This window comes from Anopheles aquasalis, chromosome 3 (genome assembly GCF_943734665.1).
Source record: "Anopheles aquasalis chromosome 3, idAnoAquaMG_Q_19, whole genome shotgun sequence".
NCBI lineage: Eukaryota > Metazoa > Arthropoda > Insecta > Diptera > Culicidae > Anopheles > Anopheles aquasalis.
Window position 1 is genome coordinate 56,534,099 of NC_064878.1, and position 23,450 is coordinate 56,557,548.

General features: G+C 50.1%; 1 protein-coding gene across 6 annotated transcripts in view; it reads right to left on the reverse strand.

Moving 5' to 3' along the window:
* The window catches only part of LOC126578350 (LIM and SH3 domain protein Lasp), a 38,930-nt gene that overhangs the window by 9,287 nt on the left and 6,193 nt on the right, over positions 1-23,450 (reverse strand). For all 6 annotated transcript variants that reach the window (XM_050240825.1, XM_050240826.1, XM_050240823.1 and 3 more), the window contains 3 exons: positions 17,347-17,441; positions 2,436-2,568; positions 1,627-1,762 (listed from right to left, as the gene is read on the reverse strand). In XM_050240825.1, the coding sequence (XP_050096782.1) occupies positions 1,627-1,762; positions 2,436-2,568; positions 17,347-17,441 (364 nt within the window). The remainder of the gene's footprint in view (positions 1-1,626; positions 1,763-2,435; positions 2,569-17,346; positions 17,442-23,450) is intronic.

Here is a 23,450-nt window from a genome sequence, read left to right on the forward strand (position 1 = left end):
TGGCTAATGACGGGGAGTCACCATCATCGTCTCCGAGTTCTAGGCCCGAAACGTTGTGCAAAAAGCACATTTGTCGTGAAGAGCGATGCAGGTTCCAGAGCCAACCAATTACCCAAATGCCCAGAAGAAGCATCCTTGAGAGTTCGCATCCAATAAAACTCAAACTCGATGAGATAAAAGACTGTGAGGTTTTAAATACACACAAAGACAGACGATCTCACACCCAACCGGTTGCCAATTTTTACCAATTTGCCCGGTGGCCATTCCACGAGTTCCGTACCAACGAGTACCATCATTTTACAACCGGCGAACACACAGGCGAACAACCTACCAGCCAGCCGATTGCAGTGCTCTGCAGTAAGCAATAAAGTTGCGCTCGACCACCAGACACATCATAAATTGCGCGCACCTAGCCCGAAAGCCCGAAAATTAGCGCGCTACAAGAACCACCGAACTAGGAAGGGAAAGAGCAATAACTTCCGCAAAGTTCGAAACCAACGCCCCGGAGTGTGTGCCGCCCCTCACTTTTTGACTTGTGTTCGGGTTCGAACAATTGTGGTACCAGCCCATTTGGACGTCGGAAAGGGTGTCCGTCCGCCGGTCGACAATCGACACGAACAGGCGGCTCACAACGCGCGGTGCAGAGGCGCAGTGAACCGCAACACGATGCACCCGGCGCGGGTTGGGTAGTTTTGCGGACACAAAACGACAAAAGCTTCGTTGCTCGCCCCCATGCTCGCCAATGCTGGTGTGGTAAAGCGAAAGGAAAAACCGAAGAGCATGCTGTCAATGCTGCTTCGTTTGATACAAGAAAGCAAGAACCCCTCGATCATGGAAGGGCAAGCGCACAAAGGCAAGCCGAGGTCCGTAAACGTGATAAGGCAGTGAGTGTTCTCTCGATGGCGAGCTACATTCCTCAATAATACGATAGGTCTCTTCTGTTTTTCTCTTTACGGTGGCATTATTTTGACAAAATTCCATCGCGATACCATTCACTTTGGAACAATCATGATCATGAAATCATGATCACAAACAGCTTGAGTTGCTTGAGACCTACTAGACTGACCACTGAGCTCGCTCGCTTCCGCCTGTAGTGAAACACATGTTTTTCGGCTACGCTTTATTGCGAAAGGGATGGCTGACTTGTAACTGGCAGTTGGACGTTACACATAAACATGAAATAAACCGGAAATACATCAACAACACAACCAAGTAGCGTTCACAAAGGCTGGTACACGTTTTTTTATCGCCCGGAAACCGAAATTATATAAACACGACTATATGTGCGTCCTAGAAGTAGCGGAATAACGTTCCTACAAACCACCTTTTACCTAAAACCAACCAATTCCATATCAAAGCAGAGGAAAGAAAGGTTCCATCTTTCCAAATTCTGTCGCCACCACCATTAATTCATTTGGTAGAAAAACCTCGATTTTTCATCGAAAATGGAACCAAAAAATCCATCGATCGACACATAGACATGCATTGGGAAAAACGAATAAACTTAGCAGCACCTTAAGATACCGTGAGGTCTCTTTCTGTCTCTCTCAACTGTTGGCTGCTGCTGGTGTGCTCCAATTTTCCCAACACTCCCCTCTCACTCACTTTTACCCTTCCTATACTCACCCTTACTGTCGATGATCTCGGTGCACTCGCGCTGGCGCTCCATGGCCGCCTTCTTCTGCAGATCGCCATGGTACGCGACGTTCGAGATGTTTTTCGTGTTTTGCTTGATTCGCAACGTTTCCGGATCATCGGCGACCTTTACGAACCGGCACATGGGAGCATGGGTGTGTGGGATGACGATTACACATGAAAGAGAGAGAGAGACAATAGAGGAAATGGAAATGAAAAAAACCATACCAAAATGAAGAAGCAACAAACAAAACACGTCACGGTCACAGAAGTGTGCCACCGGATTAATTAAGGGTAAGAAATCCGTGAGCGAATTGTGAGATCGAGAGTGATCTCCGCATTGCAAGTGAGACGAGAGAGAGCGAGAGTGAGACAAACATCCGAGCAGCTTCCCAAAAATATCATACAGAACTAGCACACTAACAGCCGTACACTGAGTTCGTGCCGAGAAAGTGAAGTAAAAGTCGATGGCGGGCAATTGTTGCTGCTGCTGCTGCCACCGGTGATTAGTATGCTTCACGGGTAGCCTATGTTTTTTTGTTTGAGGAAATGAACAAAACTCACTCCCCGCTTATCAGAGGGTGCCGGAAGTGAAAGTAATTATCGCGCCATTGATCCATTTCACTCGGTTTTCTTTTTTTCTGTTGCTCGCCCACTCTGCTATCGAACGAACGAAAGACTTGAGGCGTTCAGTTCAAGTGACGAACCCTCCTTTCTTTCTGCGTCAGTCCTCTGTTCTAGGCAATTCCTTTGAAGGGTTAGTGCTCGTTAGCAGCAACAGAAATATACGAGTAGCTTACCTGTGTCACTTTTCCTTTCAGCTTTTCGAAGTCAGCATGGTACTTGACTTGTGATTGGATTTTGGTATTCTCGGCAATCCGCTTGAACTCGGGCGTTTCGGCGATTGTCGTCGCTTTGGCTTTTGGAATATGTCTGTTGAGTGGAAGAAAAAAACAATGAAACAACCATTAGAATAACATGAAATAGAAAAGAGAGAGAGAGAGAGAGAGAGAGAGAGAGAGAGAGAGAGAGAACGACAACGAGGAGTATGAGTCCATAAAATGGTGAAGGTAATCAAACGGTGATGCAGCGCAGTAGTGGCGGTGCCTTATACAGAGTGAGAGAGAGTGAGAGAGGATCTAAATCGGAGAATGTCATTCCTTTGCAACGGTGACAACACTCCACAGGCACCGGCCGGCAATCAGTCAAACACTCAATCGGAGACGAGAAAATACCTTCGAACAGGGAAACCCCGCTGATGCTAGAGCGCAATGGAATGCAGGCCAGACAGAGGAAATTGAAACCATCGCTTCTCGATTCATGAACCTCCTCTTCGTTCGTTCTGTTGCTGCTGCTGCTGCTGCTGCTTCTATGTCCCGGAATTAATGTAGCTTCATTTATGATGGCCGCGAATGTACAGAGTAATGTTTCCATATTTAGTGTTTGCTTACACACCACTTGACTCAACCACCGTGACTCAACGGCTGGCTGGTGAACCCTGGCCAATGCTGCAACACCGAGCATCGAGCATAACCATATACGGTCGATTGGCAGAGGCGCAATGCGGCGCGCGACACGAGTGTGTCTGTGTCCTCTTGGGGATTATCAGGGGAGTGGTGTGTGCCTGGTTGTCTATTGGCTCCTACCAGCCGGCGGTCTATTCGAAAGGAAGCCAAACACGGTCATTTGGGGACAGTAGATGGTGGTAGAGCACGGGGAGAGCGCTGAGCGAGCTTCAGTGCACAGTAGACTCCCTTTTCCTACAGCAGCAGCAGCGATCGATTAGCATAAAGCCCTCGGCGGTTACGAAATCAAACGAACAAAGTGCTTTAAACAATCGAAAGTAAGCTTGATGAATGATAGTGGTGCTCTCGCACACTCTCCAATTCAGAAGAACATCTTTTTAACACTTTCACGGATGGTTTGGCATGTAATCATCCCCAGAGAAGCATGAAGGAGGCGCACCCTCAAATGAAAACTCCTGTCCAACAATCCAAACATGTGTTTATCAGTCGAAGCAGCGCATATCACTCATCCCTGCACTCTGTTATGCTCTGTATTCCCCTCCACAATACACACTACAGGTGTAGCGCGCCCCTAGGAGCACAAAAAAATGCAAATATGTGGTGCGATTGAGTGTTAAACAGACAAGCTGCTGTTGGTTTTTGTTGTTTTCAATGAAGCTCCATTCATTCGGAGACCGGGCGCGAGATGAAACGTAAAATTGGCGAACCACATGCCGCTGGTGTATAACGGAGTGTCCATCTGGTGACATCATGCTCGTGAATTTGTCTTGGTAACTACCGGAGCCGCCAGGACAATTCAGCTTCATTCGTACATGTACATGCTGTGGTAGCGGTGAAGGAAGGGAGCGTAAAAAAAAACATAACAACACCATTGACACATTCTCTATCGAATCCTTCTTTTTGTGTGCTCAGGCGTCGCTCTGGTGCTTATTGTCCTCGATCATTGCTTCCGAGGAAACGTGTCGGGCGGAAAATGGGAATTCAAGGCAGGTGAAAATAGGAAAACACAATTTCCGGTGTCTCGTGCTGCACAATGGGTGCCTCCTTTTCTTTTTCGGGCCCATAAATCGCATCCTCCGTATTCAGCCGGAACGCGTGCACAGCACGATCCATATGCACCGAGCGGGTCCCAAAGTGGAATCCGAATCTGAGGGTAAAACAGACAGAGAGCCAGGTAGAGAGAGAATTACCGGAGGGGGGAGACCAACTTCCTCCTCCGCGCATTCCATGGTAGAGGTTGGCAAACAGTCTCGACTCGGTTCGTCGTCCACAACCCCATTTTTCGTCGTCGCCATCGTTCTTGCGTCCAGCACGCGAAACGCAAGTGCAACAACAACAAAACACACAACCGGGGGGGGGGGGGGGGGGGGGGATTGCTGCACCCATCGCAAAAGGTTTGTGTTCTCTCTGCACCGCACTATCGGCCTGGCGCATCTCTTCTTACCCTCTGGAGTAGAAATATGCTGCAGGTCTGCAGCAGGCGAAAACGTCAGAATGGATGATGGAGCGGTGTTCTTTGGGCACAGCATATACTGCAAGCTCATTCATTCACCAGCACGCAATGTCCCGCGTCCTGCTGCCTGCATCGGCACGCGAGTACTGGAGCATAACATTCCGTGTCTCTCTCTCTCTCTCTTTCCTTATGTTATGAGTCTTCACGGGTTCACGAAGCAGCGAAGCAATTTACTGATGCACATGATGCCGAGCCTCTGCGCTGCGCTCCTTTCCAGACACGCAGCCAGCCAGCCAGCCAGCCAGCCAGCCAGACAGGCAGACGGATGGACAGACGGACGGACGCACCATCATCCCGCGTCGGATGTCGGTCGAGGATGGCTGGCAGACACCAACATCACACCACACACAGGAAAATGGGTGGCGCAAACTGGCTGCGGAGGAGTAGTCGGAATGAAACGGAAACGAACGCGGCGATGGAGTCGGTTTGGGGAGCGAAAGTGAGACTTGGACGTGTGCGGCCGACGGATTCGGGGGTTGGTTGGACCCGGGGACCACCGAAGGAATTGAGATAAATTGAATAATCATGCAATAGCATGAGGAGCGCCCACAGTGCGAATGTGTGGAATGTATGCCAGTGATGAGGAGCATAAAATGGTTCTAACTGTCTCTGCTGTCCGGTGGGTTTGGTGAGCGTTAGAAGCCGTGTGATGAGTGTTTGTGTCTGAGTGTGTCTGTGAGTACACGGTGCACACGCCCGGAGAGCAATAAATAATAAATTACCGAGCTGATGATGGGGTAAACGGGGTGAACGGTAGCATAGCTCAACACCCCCACCAACCACCATCCGGAGCACCAGAGCGCGAGAGGAAGTGGAAAAGTTTAACGTCGAAAAGCGACTCGAACTGGCCACACACTCTTCTCGTGCGCCTCGCCTGTGGATAGTTTCCCGGTGAGCATCATCATTTAGCACAAATCAATTTAACGGAATGCCCCTCCCGCGAGCGTCTCGGTTGCTCACCTCACCTTGCTGGCCTGCAACGGCAGCGAGCATCATCAAGAGTCGGTTACTGTTACGAATCTCGACGAATGGTGCGCTCTGAAGGATGGTGCTAACGGGGATTCGGTATGAGAGTGTTTTTTTTTTTTGAGTGGCCTACGGATGATAGGGCCATATTTTATTACCGAATATCGTACCATATCGTACCGAATATCGGCCATATTTTATTACCGAGTATCGTACCTTCTTGGTGGTGGAATTCGGCCCATAGAAGCACGGAGTTTACAATCACAATACTAAAGTAACAAACAGCAGGGCACTAAAGAGAAGGAAACCGTTATCAGTCCGTCTGATACTGATCAGCTTAATTATTCAGTGGCATTTTGGAGATAAATCAAATTTGGCAAAGTGCTGCTCTGTTCCATTAGTGTGAAGAACAAAAACAAAACAATATTCAAAACATTTCAGCTACTTCTTTCTTGCGCAACGTACATCAAGTAAAATCGTGGACGTGTTGTACAAATTAGAAACTTCTTTTCTTTTTATCCAATGCTTCCTCTTAAGTACTTTTGTCAAAACCCCTAAAAAATGGAACCTTTCCAAGACACACATGTCAACCTTAATTGGTATTAAAAAGCTAAAAATAGCTAGCTAGGCACCCGCATTTAGTACATGAATAAAAGGAGACAAAACGACACACAGAGGGTACAAAGCGCATTTGCAAGAAAGTAGTTTTCCCCCCTTTTCGCTTTCCTTTCAACCGAAACGAAGGAATTCGCTACGATTCGACCAAAGACCCTTGGTGTGAGTGCAGCGCCCAGCACCACCACTAGACGGAGAGGAAGCATAAAGGGCCAGGCAGCGTCGCGATCATTCACCAGCCAGTCCATGGGCACATTCCTCGCAGAAGAACAGGACGTGCGGCGGCCTCTACGTCTCATATGCTCGCAACTCCTCCGGCGCAAAGCGTGAAGCACTACACGGTGACCTAGTAATCTATTGCCTTCGCCAATTAACATGCCAGCCGCAGACACAGACACACGCTACGCGGGCGCTCGCTAGCAATGGACTCTTTTTCGGAGAAAGGTACTCCTGACATCAAACACGCGTTAGCCGTGCTGTGTCTGAAGGTGAAGGAGTTCTTACTGCAGCATTGGGGATTGTCACTCGCAGGAACAGAAGGAGAAGGACGTTGGAATTGATTGGCTTTGTGGTTTGAAACCTGGCAGCTGATCGGGCTTCCCTTTAGCGTTCGCCTCTTCGGTTAGAGTGTCCCTTTCAGACACTCCAGACGGTCCGGACCAGACAACAAATCTAACGCCACGGCACAGAAGGTGATGGTACAACTAGCGGAGAGAGAGAGAGAGAGTGAAAGCGAGAAAGAACGGAACCGAGTGACGCGTGAAGGAATGCAGTCCCCTATAGCGAGAGGGTGGGGAAATGGAATCCCCTCCGTCATTTGCCAATCGATAAACGGTACACAACCATATAAGTGCATTAGCTGGCGTCGTCGTCGTGACCACGAGGAACAGACGGAAGGTGGTACTGCAGGTGCACCACTCCTTCCACCGCAGCACGAAATTCGATTTATTCAAAGTCATTTAAGGATCGTCGTCAGCTACGCCACAAAATATGATTCTGCAACGCGAATACCTGCCCGGGAGGTTCTAAATGACCATCAAGCGGGGACCGTGGCGTCGCTGTCGTTGCGGTTGCGTTAGGTCGTCGACGGAGTAATCGATTGCTGTTATAATGGTTCACCACCCCATGCCGGTTGTCCATGTTTGGTCAATGCCGCAGGCTATCGCGGCTTATGAAATGTCCTTCGAAAGCGGTCACCGAACGAACTGAATTAGAAATCACGCACCGCACCCCTTGAGGGAGCTACCACAGAGATACTAATTAATCTAATAGCTCAATTTGTGTTGATATGACCGATCGAAAATACACGTTCGTTCAATTTGTTGTCACGGCGCGACCCGACAGGGTGCCTTTGAAGTTGAGTTACCGTGCAGTAAGCTCTGGGTGATTTCGTTGGACTTGACAATTATCATTCGGACGGCGAATCGTATAATTTGCTCCATGATCACTCAAAAGTTTTGTGGAACATTTTATGAAGAATGATTTTATGTTCGCTTATGAGAAATGCTGCATGCGAAAGGGCATCGTAATAATATTGCAAAAAATATGCAATTCCTGTTAACCTAAAAACAAACAAAAAAATTTAGAAATATGAAAAAAAAATCATATAGAAATTTCCATTTGTAATTCGTTTACAAAGCTCAATCCATTCCTAGAAAGTCCAATCAACCCTAACGTATGATCTACTGAGAGTTTTTCGGACCTGGACCATTAAATTGTTAAAGTAACTAATTGATCTCGAAAACTATAACACCAAAAACCAATCCGGGCAGCGTAAAAGTCCATAATTAGACGATTCATGGTTCTGTGGTTAATCGTGTTAATGCTTAAAACGTTAGCACCTTTGCAGTGCACTGACCAAAGGCAAGGTGTTCCAATTACCAACGGTGATCATCTTCCTCTCTCTCTTTGGCTGTCTGTCTGCACATAAAATTACAAGAACAAAAGGAAAAACCAGGACACGTCGTTCCTTCGCTAATGAACGCACCCCATTCCCGAAAAGCACCCATCGCCCCCAAAGCCTCTGCTACAACAACAAACGATGAATCTCATAAAAAGAAAACCCGTATCGTTCTCTCACGCCACTTGCGAAGTGCTGCCTCTTTCACCACCACCAACTCTGCCCCTGCTGCTGATGCTGCTGATGCTTGTAACAATTAAACAAACACAAAACCCGTGGGGAACGATGAAACAACGCACGGGGCGTCCGTGGTGTCTTCACATACCAGGGCCCGCTACATTTAGCGCACCCGATCGACGGTCGATCGAGCGCGATCGAAGAAGAAATGTGCCCGAGAGGGGAGGCACAACGAACCGCACTGGAATGTGTGTTTTCCAGCGTGCTCGCAGAACCGGTCCGCAGGTTTTATGTGAACCAGCAGCGCGAACGCGCTTATGGAAATCCTCTTCTCACCTATCGATCTCTCGTGTGATGTTGGGGAGAAGGTACGCACCACCAGGTACACACCCCCGCCTACCGCGCGAGCGAAACAAATCTCCGAAACGAAATAATCGTGAAAAACACACCACACACCAGCAGTGCTTCGGGTTTTGCTCCCAGGCAGCCCCATCAAGTGTTCTCCAAACGGTTTGTGTGTGCAACATTGATTCAACAACCACCCGGGAGTTCCGAGATAAGTTCCGTGCGCGGTCGATCTTTTATTTTTAAAAACCTCTCGCTGGATCGCGATCGAGTAAAGTGCTGCTGGCTGTGGAGGTGAAAGATGCGCGGTGTAGATAGATTTCAGCCTGCATCCATGCTGCACACTCCAGAAGAGGTGTTTTGAAGGAGGTTTTCAGGGTGGAGGAGCTGGATCAACATAAGCCAAACGGGAAATACGGTAGCGGTTTCTACAAGGGGGAAAAACACGGAAAGGCACTCTCCCTTCCGGTGCTACGAATGTGAGCTGCAGCTCCTTTCCACTAGTATGCGCGGATAGGGAGTGCTGTCTTGGACTCTTGGGATTAGAAGTCAGTCACTGCACACCCCTTTGTATCTTGGTTGCTACTACAAATGAATGCAAATGACCATTTCGCGGAAGGAAACTCGGGATTTCATAATTCACCTTTCGATACCTCCCGGCCCACTCACTTGCCCACGTGTCTGTGCATAAATACTCTCCTCTCCTCCGTCTCTGCATGCAGAGCTGAAGAACAACGCGTTGGCGTACAGAACGGAACGTCTGAATACTGAACGTGATCAGCAGCGAGTTGGCGAGCTTGGCTTGGTGCGAGAACGGAAGCCAGAGTCAAAAGATCCAATTAATCTTCATGAATCGGGGCGTGACAACAATTGTACACTAACGGTGTTGGCTGTCTCCGCACACAACACTCAACTACGGCCTCCGATTGGTCAGTTCGAAACGGTTAATTTGTGACAGCGTCCCCCAGTAGGAACAGGCATTCAGCCCTCATCATCACCATCCGACGGAGACTCTTTTGGTTGGATTATTAATGAGCGGACCATCTCCATCTCAAACGGGAATACGGGAGAGGGACCCAAAAGGTCCAAATTTGGTTATAATTAGATTCAATTAAACGCATCTCCGTGGCATCCAGAATCCATCGCTCCGCGTGCTCGAAAGCCAGACACCGAGCGACACGCGACTCTCTCTGGGCATCACCACTTGAGCCGGCAAACGGTGCGGTGCTGCTGCCCTGGAATGCCCTTTCGACCCTTGAAACACACACGAGACGAGTCATTAAGGCTCCGCTGTTGGCTGTTCGATCAAACGTCAAGTCGAGGTCAAAGCAGAAGCGGCCGTTGGTGGTGCTGCTTCTCTCGGAGGCAATTAATAGACACCCACGACCCGCGAGAAGAAGCAGTTCAACAAACTTTGCGTCGCGCATGTTATCAATTTAAGGGAGGGAGAAGCGCGCGCATTAAAGCATCAGCCTCTGTCCGGATCAAGACGGGAGGCAATAGTTTCGTCGCATTGCAGAAACCGTTTGGTGGCGATGCGATGGAATCGATATGACGCCACGCGGCAGTTTCGTCTGTCGAGGGAACGGCTATTACAATGCTGCTTCTGGCGCTGCTGCTACTGCTACCACTTTCGGTCTCGAGACTCATTCATGATTTGTCGTCTCATCGAGCAGCCGAGCCTTGGATGGCGGCCAAATTGGAAGGGTCAATTGGACGATGTCCGGAACAATGGCGTAGCAGCACAAGAGATACCGACAATGTAAGTGGAGGGCAATATCACCACGTTAACATTATGGAGTTGTTTTCGACCTCCCTCGGATCTGGATCGATTCACATTAAAATTCGAATGCGATTTTTTTTTTTTGGCAAAACACCGAAGATTCTCTCGTGATTCTGGCGCTCCACACGAGCCAGCTTTCCGGCGGAGTTTTGGCTGCTTCCGTAGCACCGGAAATGGAAAAAAAGCTAACCGAGCGGAGCAGCGAGAGTGCCCAGAGTGCCGTGTGCGACAGGCCTGCAGCGATTGCAATGCAAATATAGCAGCAGAAAACCGGGCTGGGCTGTGGGTTGCAACGGCAGACACGATTATTAAATCATGCACCACCACCTACACTGCCTGGTCCGCCTCTCTGAACGCGAAATGCAGTATTCGGGCCTTCACAAAGTGCAACGAACTTTCGGCACGTTCGGTCCACGGGGCGGAAGTAGCAAATCCTTTCCTCCGCCACCTTTTAGTTGGAAACAATCTGGGGGGAAAAAAAGAGCCGAAGCCATCCGAGGCGTTCTGGTCGAGTTCTGAGTGTGGTACGAATCCGAAATCCACTGGAATTCCAGGGCCCACGACGAAGGCGAGATTTGTTTATGTTGCTTCGTTGTTGGCGTTGGCGGCGACTGCGCAAAAGTGGCGTGGCGTGGCGGTGGCGTTATATTTTTAGCAGTCTCTTCCCCAGGGGGGGGGGGGGCTGCATCCGCCCAAAACAGTACCGAGAGAGTGGCGATGATTGCAATAACAAAATATTCCGTTCAGCTTCCTGGCGGCGCGAAGCACGTACTTCTGCAGCCCGGAGAAGGCTGCATGATGATGGTGTGGTTTATATCTATTTGGCGTGCGGTGAAGTTGTTTGCAAAGATTGCGCGCGCCCGAGAGCGCTCGTGTAATCATTTACACGCACAGTTTAGCGGCGATCAACATTGCGCCGCACTCCGTGTTTAGACAATGAGTGTTTAATCGTTTATTTATAGGAATATGATCGCGGCGGTGTTGGGCGAATGATCTCATATTCTCCTGGCAGGGAGCGCTGATTTAATGTTTTTTTTTTTCCCCGAAAGCGAGAGAAAGCGCCAAACAATTGCAACAAACAATCTGTGCCGATTTGCTGTTAATATGCGCGCAAGAAAAGACGACCGTTGATCGACTGCTTAAAAGCTATGGATAACTTTCAAACGCAGATCTCTTACGACTCGTCTATATACAAATGAAAAACAGGAAATTTCAAACGGAACACAACAAAAATAAAAATAGTCAAAATGCATAAATAATTCATTTCGATGTTGGAGTTTTTTGACGTCATTCAGCGGCCGCTAGATAGTTCCTTAAGCTAACTAAGGGGTTTTAGATCCTTTTCTTCTGATGGTAAACTAGGAAAACAAATTTTCCCACAAATGATGTCTTTTTGACATAAAAAAAGACATCTCGCAAACATTAAATCATCACGATATGCTGCCGGTTTAGCACAGCGACACAATCTCTTGAGCTAGTATACCATTTGATGCCGAAAACTACCTCTGAGTCGTCTTGGGGGACAGATCACATTGTCACGAGACGGTTGAAGCCTGCGAAAACCTGCTACCATCATTCGCTCACTGCTACGTCTCCAATTAGCTATGACTGATCTGTACCAACGTCCTCCCCCCATCACCGTCCAACGACCAGCGGTGAACAAACACTTTTTCGTATCACATTGGCGATCTCCAATTACGAACCGTAACCCAAATGATAGCTCTTTATCTTCTTTCCCGCCTTCAAACTTCACTTCGAAGCTGTCTAATAATGGAAAGTCTAATTAATTAGTGAATTAAAGAGGTTGCTTGAAAGATGAACTTCAAACAATCCGTCACGTCACAACTCTCGCCTCATCAAACTGCGGACGAGCGAACGGATTGCAGTGTCCAGCGTCAGCCAACCAGGTGGCACCAATAGCCACTGGCGCTTCTTATCAACATGTCGCAAACCGCCTGGCGCCCTCAATACCACGCCACCATTATCAGCGATGCAACGACAAGGCGACGGGGGCGGCAACGATCAACTGCAACTTGCCTAACTCGCCGTCACTACCGCGAAACCATTAAACTGACCACGAGGCGGACTGGCAAGAGCCAGATGACCAACCACCCTCCGTCGTGGTGCCCTCGTTTCTTATCAAAGTCCACGTGCAAATGGGGGAGCGGCGCACCCAAACATCGTGTCAACATCGCAGTCACCCACCCCGTATGGCATGTTGCAACCGATCACCGATCGCTTGAGCGGAACGAGATTGACGTCGATTCCGCTGCGCTTCACACTTTGATCCGCGGCCTAGACACTCCGCTCGCTCGCTCGCTCGTGGTGTTATGGAGCTGTTTGTTTATGAGAGGCGAGGTGGCGTGGAAGGCAAAGGTGGAGGAGGACAGACGACGTTGTCATAACTTGGCGACGATGTTTACATCAACATGGGAATGCTTTTTTCCTCCCTCACGATGGATTTCAATCGAACCGAACCTGGGGGGGGGGGGGGGGGGGGGGGGAACGCAAACACAAAGCACGTCGGTGATCGCCAGCTGATGAAATTAAAGAGCGAGTCGCGATCGTGCGCCCGCTGGCGAAGGTGTCTGGCGGCGCGGACGTGCCAACTGCTCGAGACACGTACCAGCACCATGTATCCGCAACAAAGCGACTCAAAATCACTTCGAGGGCAGAGAGAGAAGTCACCAAAGTAGTGGCGGAAAGTGGCGGCCAGATGTTGACAATTGCTTTATTGATTGAATCGCAGGATGTGGATCGAATCCGACCTTTAGTTATGAACTATTTTCCCAAAAATCTCTTTCTGCGACGATATCTATTGGTGGATTTGATCTCTTGCGTTGCGCTCCAAGTACAACATATCATCACGATCACGACACATTCTGCACTCCGTGGTACGAAGAGCAAACGACTTTCACTCTCTAATGGCGCTACCACTGCCGACAACACCAAGTAGCATTACGAATCGGCGGCGGCGGCATCGCTTCTAAGGTCCATCCAAAAGGGCTCTCCTCTTCTCGCGCGTTCGCGACGAATTACTCTTAATTTCGCCCCCTTTCCCCCCAGTCGATGGCGTTTTGCTCCTCATCTGCTCTAAAGTGGCTTCCCCTCTTCTTCGCCTTTGATTAAATGCCCACCCGTGTGGCCCTTCCAGCGACGGATTGCGAATGTCGATCGATGCGGCCACGGCCACGAAGATCAGGGAGAAACCATGATGGCGAGTTGATCCGAAACCAACTTTCTTCTGCTTCTTACCACCGGCAGGCCAGGCCACCAGCCCCGTAACAAAAGCCGTGGCACAGTATGATTGCACTTTCGCCGCCATCGGTCAGAGCCAGAGGGGGGGGGGGGGGAGGGGGGGCTGCTGCAACCAGTTACCAGGGAACGGACGGCCAAAAGGTTCCACCACCACCACCACCACCACCCAAGGAAAAGGTGAAAATTGATAGATTGCCACCCGGGCCATTGGCAGGAAACTCGAACGCCGGAACACGATTTGCCTCTCGGCGTTCGCCAACACGCGCCCCACAACAACAAAACCGGCGAGCCCTTCGCTTGCTGCTTCTGATCGCGGGGGGGGGGGGGGGGGGAGAGGTTGGCATTTTGGAGCACATTCCCGGCCCTTGCCTTCTCCCTGCCGGAGTGACGGAACGGAGACACGCGCGCACGCTCGCACACGCGACGATTTATCATCATCGTTTGCTCTAACCTTTTCGAATCGAAAATGGTTTGTGAAGAGTGATCTGTGGTGTGGAAGCAGTTCGATTTCAAGCTTTGTGGTCTCGTATACGGAACCTTGTAGAAGTCTAGAGGGCAGCAGTGGTATCCCTATCAATCCGTTGTTCAAAAGATATCAACTCGAACTTCCATTCGTTTATCGGTTTTTCGGGGCCCAACTTTATGACTTCGAGCTGAGATACGCGGAGCAGGGCAGTTCCCGCTAATCTGGCAGCGGATCGATATTGATACGTTTGCTGACCCTCAGCTCAGCTCGCTCCTAATCCCTCCATATCAATTTGTCTGGCCGTGGAGACGCAATCGAAACACCCGAATCCACAAATTCGTAGGTGTGCGCGGTCGGTTTCAGTTGACTTGCCGCGCAATCGGAGACAGACTGGTTGGCTCAAAGGGCAGCACCAGAGTTCGATGTCGTGAACGGAGCATGATCGCTACCAACACAGCCACCATTCGAGGATTAAACGGTAAAGCGTACCCAAACCGACGACTCCTAGAGTATTGCTGGAACTGCCTTACAAAAAAAAAACGTTGGCCAAGCTGTAAACTAATTACTATAGTTGAGTTCCATTTAAATTATGATCCACCGCAACCAGTTGCCAGTTTCTTATCTGGTTTTGTTTCGGTGGCACCATTGTGGTGGTAAGTCCCGTGAGACGACGTCGTGACTAGCGACGCCTTCTTACAATTCCAAGACGACGATGACGACGGTAGCGATTACTGAACGGACTGCAGGACTGCACGCTGTTCAGTGGTTAACGTCACCGAGGGTTTTGTGCGTGATATATTTCTATTGCTGCTGCTCGGCGAGGCGCCTTCTTGTTTGACCTTTCAGCTGAGAATGCGGCAATGCAATGCACAGTAAGTACTGGGCAGGCTGGACTTTCTCGTCGGAGCAAATGGACCGATCATTTACATTCCTTACTTATCATTAGTACTTGCTTACTTACTAGCGTACTTCTCTGAATATCCGGAAGACCTATTCAAGCTACCGAAGCCAGCTAAATCTCGTGTTGCATCGCGGCAAACAGATCCACAAACTCATCAAGCTGCGCGGACTCAACTGATACTATGAAAGCCCTGAATAGTCACAGATTCGTCCTTCACGTGACACGCTTCTTAAGTGGATTAGTTTCCTCAGGTTAGTATCAAGTGCAAGTGTCCTTCACCAATTCTATCAAGAAGTCAAGTTATTGCTTCATTCCTGTATCCTGTTGTCGCTTGCCGTATCCTTGACGAAAAAAACGGTTCTGAGTATCGCGAGTTGTTTATCGAAAAAAAAGACAAACAGAACCAACGAACGTGTTACGGAGCATAACATAATACACACGGCGGGTGCGACCCCCGCCGTGCGATCGTAATCACGCTTTGCGCCAAGGGTGAACACACCTTAGCCAAAAACAAGTCCTTCCTCACGGTAGGTTTTTTTTCTATTTTTTTTTTAGCATTTTTTAAAGGCTCAACAACCCAAAACTTTGAGCCCAAGGGCTATGCGAAAAGGCGCGGTGGTGTCGACGAAGAAGAACAAACAGTTCTGCCCAGGTTGCTGTGGCGGTGTCCCTGACCTAGTTAATTTGGCAGCAGCTTTTGGCCACCACCCTCTGTCGGTCAATCGAGCCAACACCGACGCTTAAAATGCTGTCGTTGCAGTCGTAGAGGAGACACCAAAACAATGCACACAACACACACATGCCTTGTCCGTTGGAGAATGAAGAACACGAAGGTTGTTCTTGGTCCGAAGGTCTGAAAGGGGGCTTCTTATGCAGATATCAAATGACATTGAATCAGACGGTGGTACGGCATTGAGGAGGGTACGCCAGAAAGGCGTATTGTTATGATTAAACTATGCAAAGACAGGAATAAACCGCGTACAAACAACGCGGTCGCCGTTATGAGTGTGTTCCGTCTGCACACTGTTTCTGTTGCGACAGAGTCCAAAGTCTGGCGATGCAAACCGATGCCAGGAAACATACGGATTTGGAACGTAATTTGGGCGATGATTTGGGGTTCGTTTGTTGTTGATTGGCAAACGCTCGATTTGGGGAGAAAATGGGAACCATATCCGGGTGTAGTTGCTGCCTGTTTCCAAACACATGAGCGATGGTTCCGTGTTTTTTCGGTTGGAGCACAATGCGATCCTCTGCATCAACGAGCAACTTTCAACAATCCATCCATCCAAGTGCAGCTTATGTTTTGACGATCTCTCTCTCTCTTTTCTCGTCATGCATCATCGTACTACTACGTGCTCGGATCGGTTACCATCCATCCATCACCGACGAACCAGAGCATTCTGCATTACAGCATATCAAATTACAAACTCCACGCCCTGTTGCTGCGTAGAGCACGGCCCCTTTTACAAATTGAATGCATGGAGGGCAGGCACATTGAAAAAGCCTTGGAAAGATGCCAGTGTAGGGGAATTTGGATGTGAAGTAATCGCTGGTTCAGGTCTGTATCACAATTCCTGTGCATAGTTCTTGGCAGATTGTTCTTCTTGTCCTCGTACGTTGATAGAGCTTCAGAGGATCGAAATGATGACCTCGTTAGCCATCATCATCGACTGCTAAAGCAGTACAACTTTTCGACAAATCCATCCAGGGTTTATGACGCAACTCAGTTGCAGTTCCATTAAGAACAGAGCAAACAAACGATAATTCGCAAAAGACACCATTTTGCACGGTGGTACACGGAGAGCACAAACGAGTGACCCATGTCACGTATTAATCCAATTGTGCGCTCACTGAAGCCATAGCACACCGAAACACCGGGGCGCCCCCTAAGTCGAAGGCCTTGAACTGAGCGGCAAAAGGTATAAACACGACAGGTCTTAGCGCGCCCATGCTGAGACAGAACACTACCGTCAGAACATAGCGTCCCTACAGTCCGGTGGAGCTCGCGATCGTACACAGTGTCGTGGAGTCTTCAAGGCAAACGACGCCCCATTCCCACCCACCGTATTGTCTATAAATAGCGCCCGGGGCTGGGGACACTCGTCAGACCTCCGCCCCCGGGATGATCACGAAACCAACACAACATTGCGCTTTTCGGCGAATCTGCTGCACCATCCCACAGCCAGGATCCAGCAAGTCAAGGTCAGTACTGGATGCACGCGAACCGCCAAAGATCGGGACAGAAGAGAACGTGTACTTACGCTTCACAGTACGGCAGTTTGTTGAATCCTTTGTACGTCTTCATGTTGAGCGTCATGCCACACTCGTGACACTTGAAGCACGTCTTGTGCCATGTCTGCAGCAAAGAGAAAGAAAGATGCGCGTGAGATAGTGTGGAATATTAAGGCGTGAACAGACGTAAGAGAATATCGGACAAATGTACAAAAAAAAACTTCGAGAAATATACTAAAACAAGCGACTCCACTCTTCCGTTACCAAATACACAAAATTAACAAAAAAAAACCGCCCGAAAGAGTCCAGAATTTGTTATCAGAAATAAATAGAGCATCACAACGCTGATGCTGTTCTGTTTTATTGACGCGAAAAACCATAGAAACGCTGGAATCCACCTCGATGGCCACCATTACCCTCACAGGGCGTCTCCGGCGTTGCCGTTGTTGTCGTCAGCGGACACGGTTTGGGGCACAGTTCCCGCGGAATGCAGCGATTGTTGTGCATCACCAGCCCGTACTCGCACACGCACGTCGGTGGTCCCTTGAACTGCTCGAAACAGCGCACCGTTCGGCAATCGGTCGTACAGCTATCTACGCAGCACGGCCGGAAGGGGCGCAGTGTGGCTCCCGGTGGGCAGCATGGTTCATTCGGTTCAACCGTCGGTTCGGTTGTCGTTGTTGGTCGCACCGTTGTCGTCGGTGGACACTTGCCCGGACATTCCGAGGGTCGAATGCAGTGACCCTCGTGCAGGACGAAGCCGGAATCGCACACGCAGGTCGGTGGACCGGAACAGGCCACGATGCACCGTATCCGACTGCAATCCTCGGTGCACGTCGGCTGACAGCACGGTGTACACGGGCTGTAGTGTGCGTTCGGGCCACAGAACTTGGGTTTCTCCTCTACCGGACATTCCTCGGGCAGGATGCATTTCTTGCCATACCGGACGTACCCGCTGGCGCACGTACAGACGTGCGGTCCAGTCGGTGGATCCACCGGGCACTGGACGGCCGCACACGATTTCGTACACGTCGGTTCACAGCAGATCGGTGACGGGCTGCTCACCTCGTTCGGTGGACAGAAATCGAACGGTGAAACGGTCGTCGTCGGACCACGGAACGGAGGGCACGGTCGGTTGGGACTAGGCCGCCGGTACAGGTAGTTGGAGTGGCTGGACAGATTCTGCGACTGCGAGGTGATCGAGTACGGTTCCGGGACTCCCAAGTTTTCCGCTGTCGGTTTCAGACCGTAGTGCTGTCGGTAGGCTGGATAGTGATTGCCGACCGGAGGGACATAGTGTTGCCGTTCTGCACTGCCACCACCCGGTGCCAGGGCTGAACACGGTGCACAGAACGGTGCCGGAGTGGTCGGTTTCGGTGGACAATCGCACCGCCGGATACACTGACCCTGGTGTCGCACATAACCGGGCTTGCAGACACACGTCTCAACCGGATCACCGCTAGGCGTTGGTACGCAGTCAATCTCGCAGGTTGGTTCACACACCGGTGGACACCACAGGAGCACCTCGTTCGGGGGACACTCTAAAATGGAAAGAAGATCGTGAGATATAGAGAACAGATCGGGAGGTGGAATGCGCCACAGGAATACTTACTCTTAGGGCAATTGTGTCGCACTTGAGCACCGGACGCTAAACAGCTGACCGCCATCACAGCGGCCATCAAACAGATAGCTCCTCGTGTCGTCGTCATGGTGTGTGTTCCGATGAACCTCTGAACTCCCGAATGTACCAGTCTGCTCCATTTTATACTCGTCTCCTTCGGTCCTCCTCGTCTGTTTGGGGATTCTGTTTTTGTTCGGAAAATTCTTTATTTTCCTGCCCGACATGTCCACCGAGACCACAGGCACCCGCGCACGTTTCGGGTTGGAAAGCATGTTCCGTGGAGTGGTGCGGCAGCTTTTACCGTCGCGTACGATAATACACCCGGGTGCGCGTCCAGTGATCCCGCAGACATTAACGGACGTGACCGGACACACACCGGGGGGGGGGGCAAAAGACAGTTACGCATTACCACCACAAAACACGCCGTTAACACTAGAGAAACAACGTGCGCCGAAAACCAGCGATCCGGACCGCGCGAAACCATTTTTGAGGGAACCTGATGGTGGTTTATGGTTCTGTGCACGCGCACTTCGTGTGGAGTGCCCCTAGACGCAATCGAACCTCGTGCGAAGAAGGTGCTGCAGTCCAGTCCGTTGACAGCTCTCTGTTTGGTGTCCGTTTCGGTGACGTCAAGTGGATCTACTCCTGTGCGAAGAAGGGGTTTCGCGGGCAGATTGAAGGTGGACAAACGAGGTCAATCGTCAGGCGATCACGAAACCTTGTCTCGCCATCGACACGAAAGGCTCATCAAAAAGTGATTTCAAAGTGATTCCTAGGGGCGGTGGGGAGTACGAGAAGTCAATCATCACTGGCACACAGTTGACAGCGGAAGTGGATGAAGTATGCGCTTTAATGTCTTTAACCTTCTACACACCAGAAATTTATCGAGGTTTTATCGTGTATTCCATGCTTCAAATCGCATACTTCTTAAAGAACTATATTCATCACTCACGAGGTGTCTCTCTCCACTCATCAATTAATCGTCTTATCAATGGCAGGAAGGGGACGACGCTGCTGATTGATGCATACGGTCAGCTTGACAGGTTTGCCATGATCAGACGCTGACAGATTGCCCAGATAACGGATCAATACCACGATAGCACGATTGGAGTGTGACCGAAGATTGCACAAACCGCAAAACGCAAAACATGACGCTGGAGGAAGTTTGTACATGAGCGCGCTTCTTGCACAATTGTCTTGGTCGACAACCAAGTCGACACCTGGACATCACCATTCCCCAAAACATGGATAGCACGCGAGAAAGTGACGCGAGTGCAAGTCATCACTACAACACCCCACACCAAGCCACTTCCTCCCGAAATGGCAACGGTCTTTCCGGATTGCCGAAGCTAGAGGGAAGTGTAGTGTGGCCGATACCGTGTTGACATCCGTGCACATTACATAACAACTCAGCGAACTCAGCAACAGATCATTCAGCCTTTAGCTGTCGTCTCTTCGCTTCCCCTCAAAACAATTAGATGATCGTGGATCTAGCGGGGACACTCCGGAACCAGATGGCAAACAAATCCGGTTAGGGCCGCCGCTTCGCCACACCAACTGTGCAGTTGATTGCAACGGAATGCGACTTTCACCTTCTCCGCACAGGGATGATGGTATCCAGCCGCCAGATGGCTGTGGCGTCAAACTATCGTTAGCTGTCTCTCGCGGGGGGTAATGCCGTTTGTTACAAGCGTACCGAGGTGTTTGATGGATGGCTGGAAGTGTGGTTGGCTGCTAGCAATCCGTGGCGGCCCTTCGCCGGGAGCAACATTAGGCGCCAGCGTAGATTTCCTCGAGAAGAAGACGAAATTCAACTAACAATTGCAAAGTGGCAGAGACAGGCCACATCATCGTCAGTGTGTTATCAATTATACCGAAGCGAGACTTAATGTTGCTCGGTAAAGACCTTTTACACATCTGCAGATCCAGTTCCAGCAGCGTAACATGGACGGTGGGGGTCACCAGAGCAGCACACGTGCAAGATTTCGTCCGTCTGTTGCGGCAATGATCCGGTGGTGTAGGCCAAAGCAGTGAAAGTCCGGTATCCGGTTGAAGCAGCAGCGGAAGCAAGACACTCTTTCTCCGGATCCAAAAACGGCACGCAGTGACGCAACAACCATCACCACCACTTCACTCCGTTACCTTAATCCTCACCTGCAGTGCAGTAAAGTGCTCGAGCGCGTCGAAAAGCGCACACGACAACATGCGATGCTGTTGTCGTCGCCAGTTTCTACTCGGTTTCATTTGCGGATTGATATCCGAAGTCTGTTTATAGTTTAACCCCTTTCCGAAGTGTAATTTAAGAAGCATTATCCTATTCAAATAAGGCAGTAGTTAAAGAGGAATGGAGACAGTTCCATAGCACTTTCCCACCACGATGATAAAATGAGAAATAAATCCATTTTTAATCGTGCGAACAGCACCCCCAAAAACGTCCAACAATCGTACCTGCTTCCGGCAGTCTGGCCATTGGCCATTGTTTTTCAGTTCCTGGACGATTAGGGACCAGCGGAGGATCACGACATTCCAGTTCCCGACCACACCAGAGCGCCACCACCAAGATGGCTTTTGGACGAGCTCAAATTAATTAACAAAAAGAGTTAATGATGGCCACCGTTGGCCACTCGAGGCCATTTTTCGCGAACCGCACTCGTTAAAAGATCACACAACTCACTCGATGGCCTCGATGACTTGAGGAATGGAGTTGGGGTGGAGCAAAGGTCACATTCCAAGCGGAATACATTTTGCGTTACGGTTCAACAAATGGAGGCTTCAGAGAGCAACATCGGTAGCAGCAACGTTTTGTAACGTTTTGTGCCACATAAAAGTGACAACGAGCGAGCAAGCGCAAGCAACGGCTCATCGATTGCTGCTAGGAACTTCGAAAGACACTTTTTCGACTTGTTGACCGCGAAAAAACGGAGACTCTCCAAGGGGGTGCGCGCGCGTCACGTTACTATGCGCATTCCCCAAAGCATACGGATGATGCCATCCAACGCAGTTTTTGGGGAGGGGTGCGCTCGCATCAATCGATCGCTGGTTAGCCATTCTCGCTTCTTGTTTTGTGCCTCGCGCAAAGAGTTCAAGTTCAAACACGATTCAAGCACGCTCGCTCGCTCGATTGGCCACCGTGTTTTGTAGTTTGCCCAAACCCCGCATACCACACCGCGAGGCGATTGTTTCCCACCGCGAAACACGAGAGACAGAGACAGTCACGACCGGGTGGGACACTGGCCGAGTGTTCCGGAAGGCTGCTCAAGGGGAACCAGATCTGAATCCGCGCACTCTCTGTGTCTGTGTGTCCTGGTGTAGTGATGCACACCACAGAGAAGAGGAAACGAGGAGATGCTTTTGATGCTTCATTTGTTTCATTGGCGTTAACAATCGCCCAACATCCCTCCCTCCCTTTGAGAAATGTCATTTTTCATTAATTTTACTTTTGAATTTCGTTTCTAAAATAAACCAACCGACCGCGCGCGATCGCGATGATCGAGCCCATTTAATGGTCGATTAATGTTGCGCGTCTTACGTAACGCAAACGAAATGGGACACACGGGGCTGCTGGAGAGCTGCCTTTGGTTCGCGAACAACGCCCGTGCGTGCGTGGCAGGCTCGCTGTGGTTGTGGCTCTTGTGGCATGGTCACTCCATCAGCTTCGTCGCGCTGCGATCGCGAACCGTCGTCATCATCGTCGTAGTGGACGAGAGTATAACCCGTTCGACGGCTTTCGGTTTCGATATTATGACGGCAGCACAACTTTCCAGTTCCTCCTCCTCGCCAAGAGCCAGGGAGCCTTGCTTGCTGACCTTAATTGTACACATAATCCGCCGTGTGCGCCCCTCGCGATCGACCATGGTCGACGTGTGACCAATCGTTAATCGTTATCCGGGCGTTTTGTTTCGTTTTATGAGAGATCCACTGCTAGAATATTTTTAATTGTTTATTTTTGAGAAGCATTTTGAAGAGAATTTTTAGTCGATAGCTTCGAAACTTTTCGTGTGTTTCCTCCACTCCGCTGCCAGCTGCCGAAATAGGAATGCTCGGATGAAAGTGAAAAGAAAACGACCGGACACCCATTGTGTGTTTCCTCCTCCTCCTTGGCATATGCATAAACCACCTCTCCCGTTGGGGTACCAACTCCTTTTCAGGCGAGCGAGCGCCCCCTTTTTGGTGGAGTAAGGTCGCGCCCCATTACGACGAAAGTTGAAATTCAACTGCCATTGGTTCCGCCACGTACCAGCTGCTGCTCTGTTGGCTGGCTGGCTGGCTGGCTGGCGGCGTCTTCATCTCGCCACACTACGCATCGATCGAATGCGGCAGCGCGTTGGAATTTTAAATATTCCTCCCCACATCAACATTCCTTCCAACCACTCATTATCATCGTCATCATCATCATTCGTAGTAGCAACATCAGCAGCAGCAGCAGCGACGACGACGATTATCTGCTGCGACACATCCAACACTTGGCGGCGCCATCGATCGCTCACTACGTATTGATCGCGGTTTTTTAGT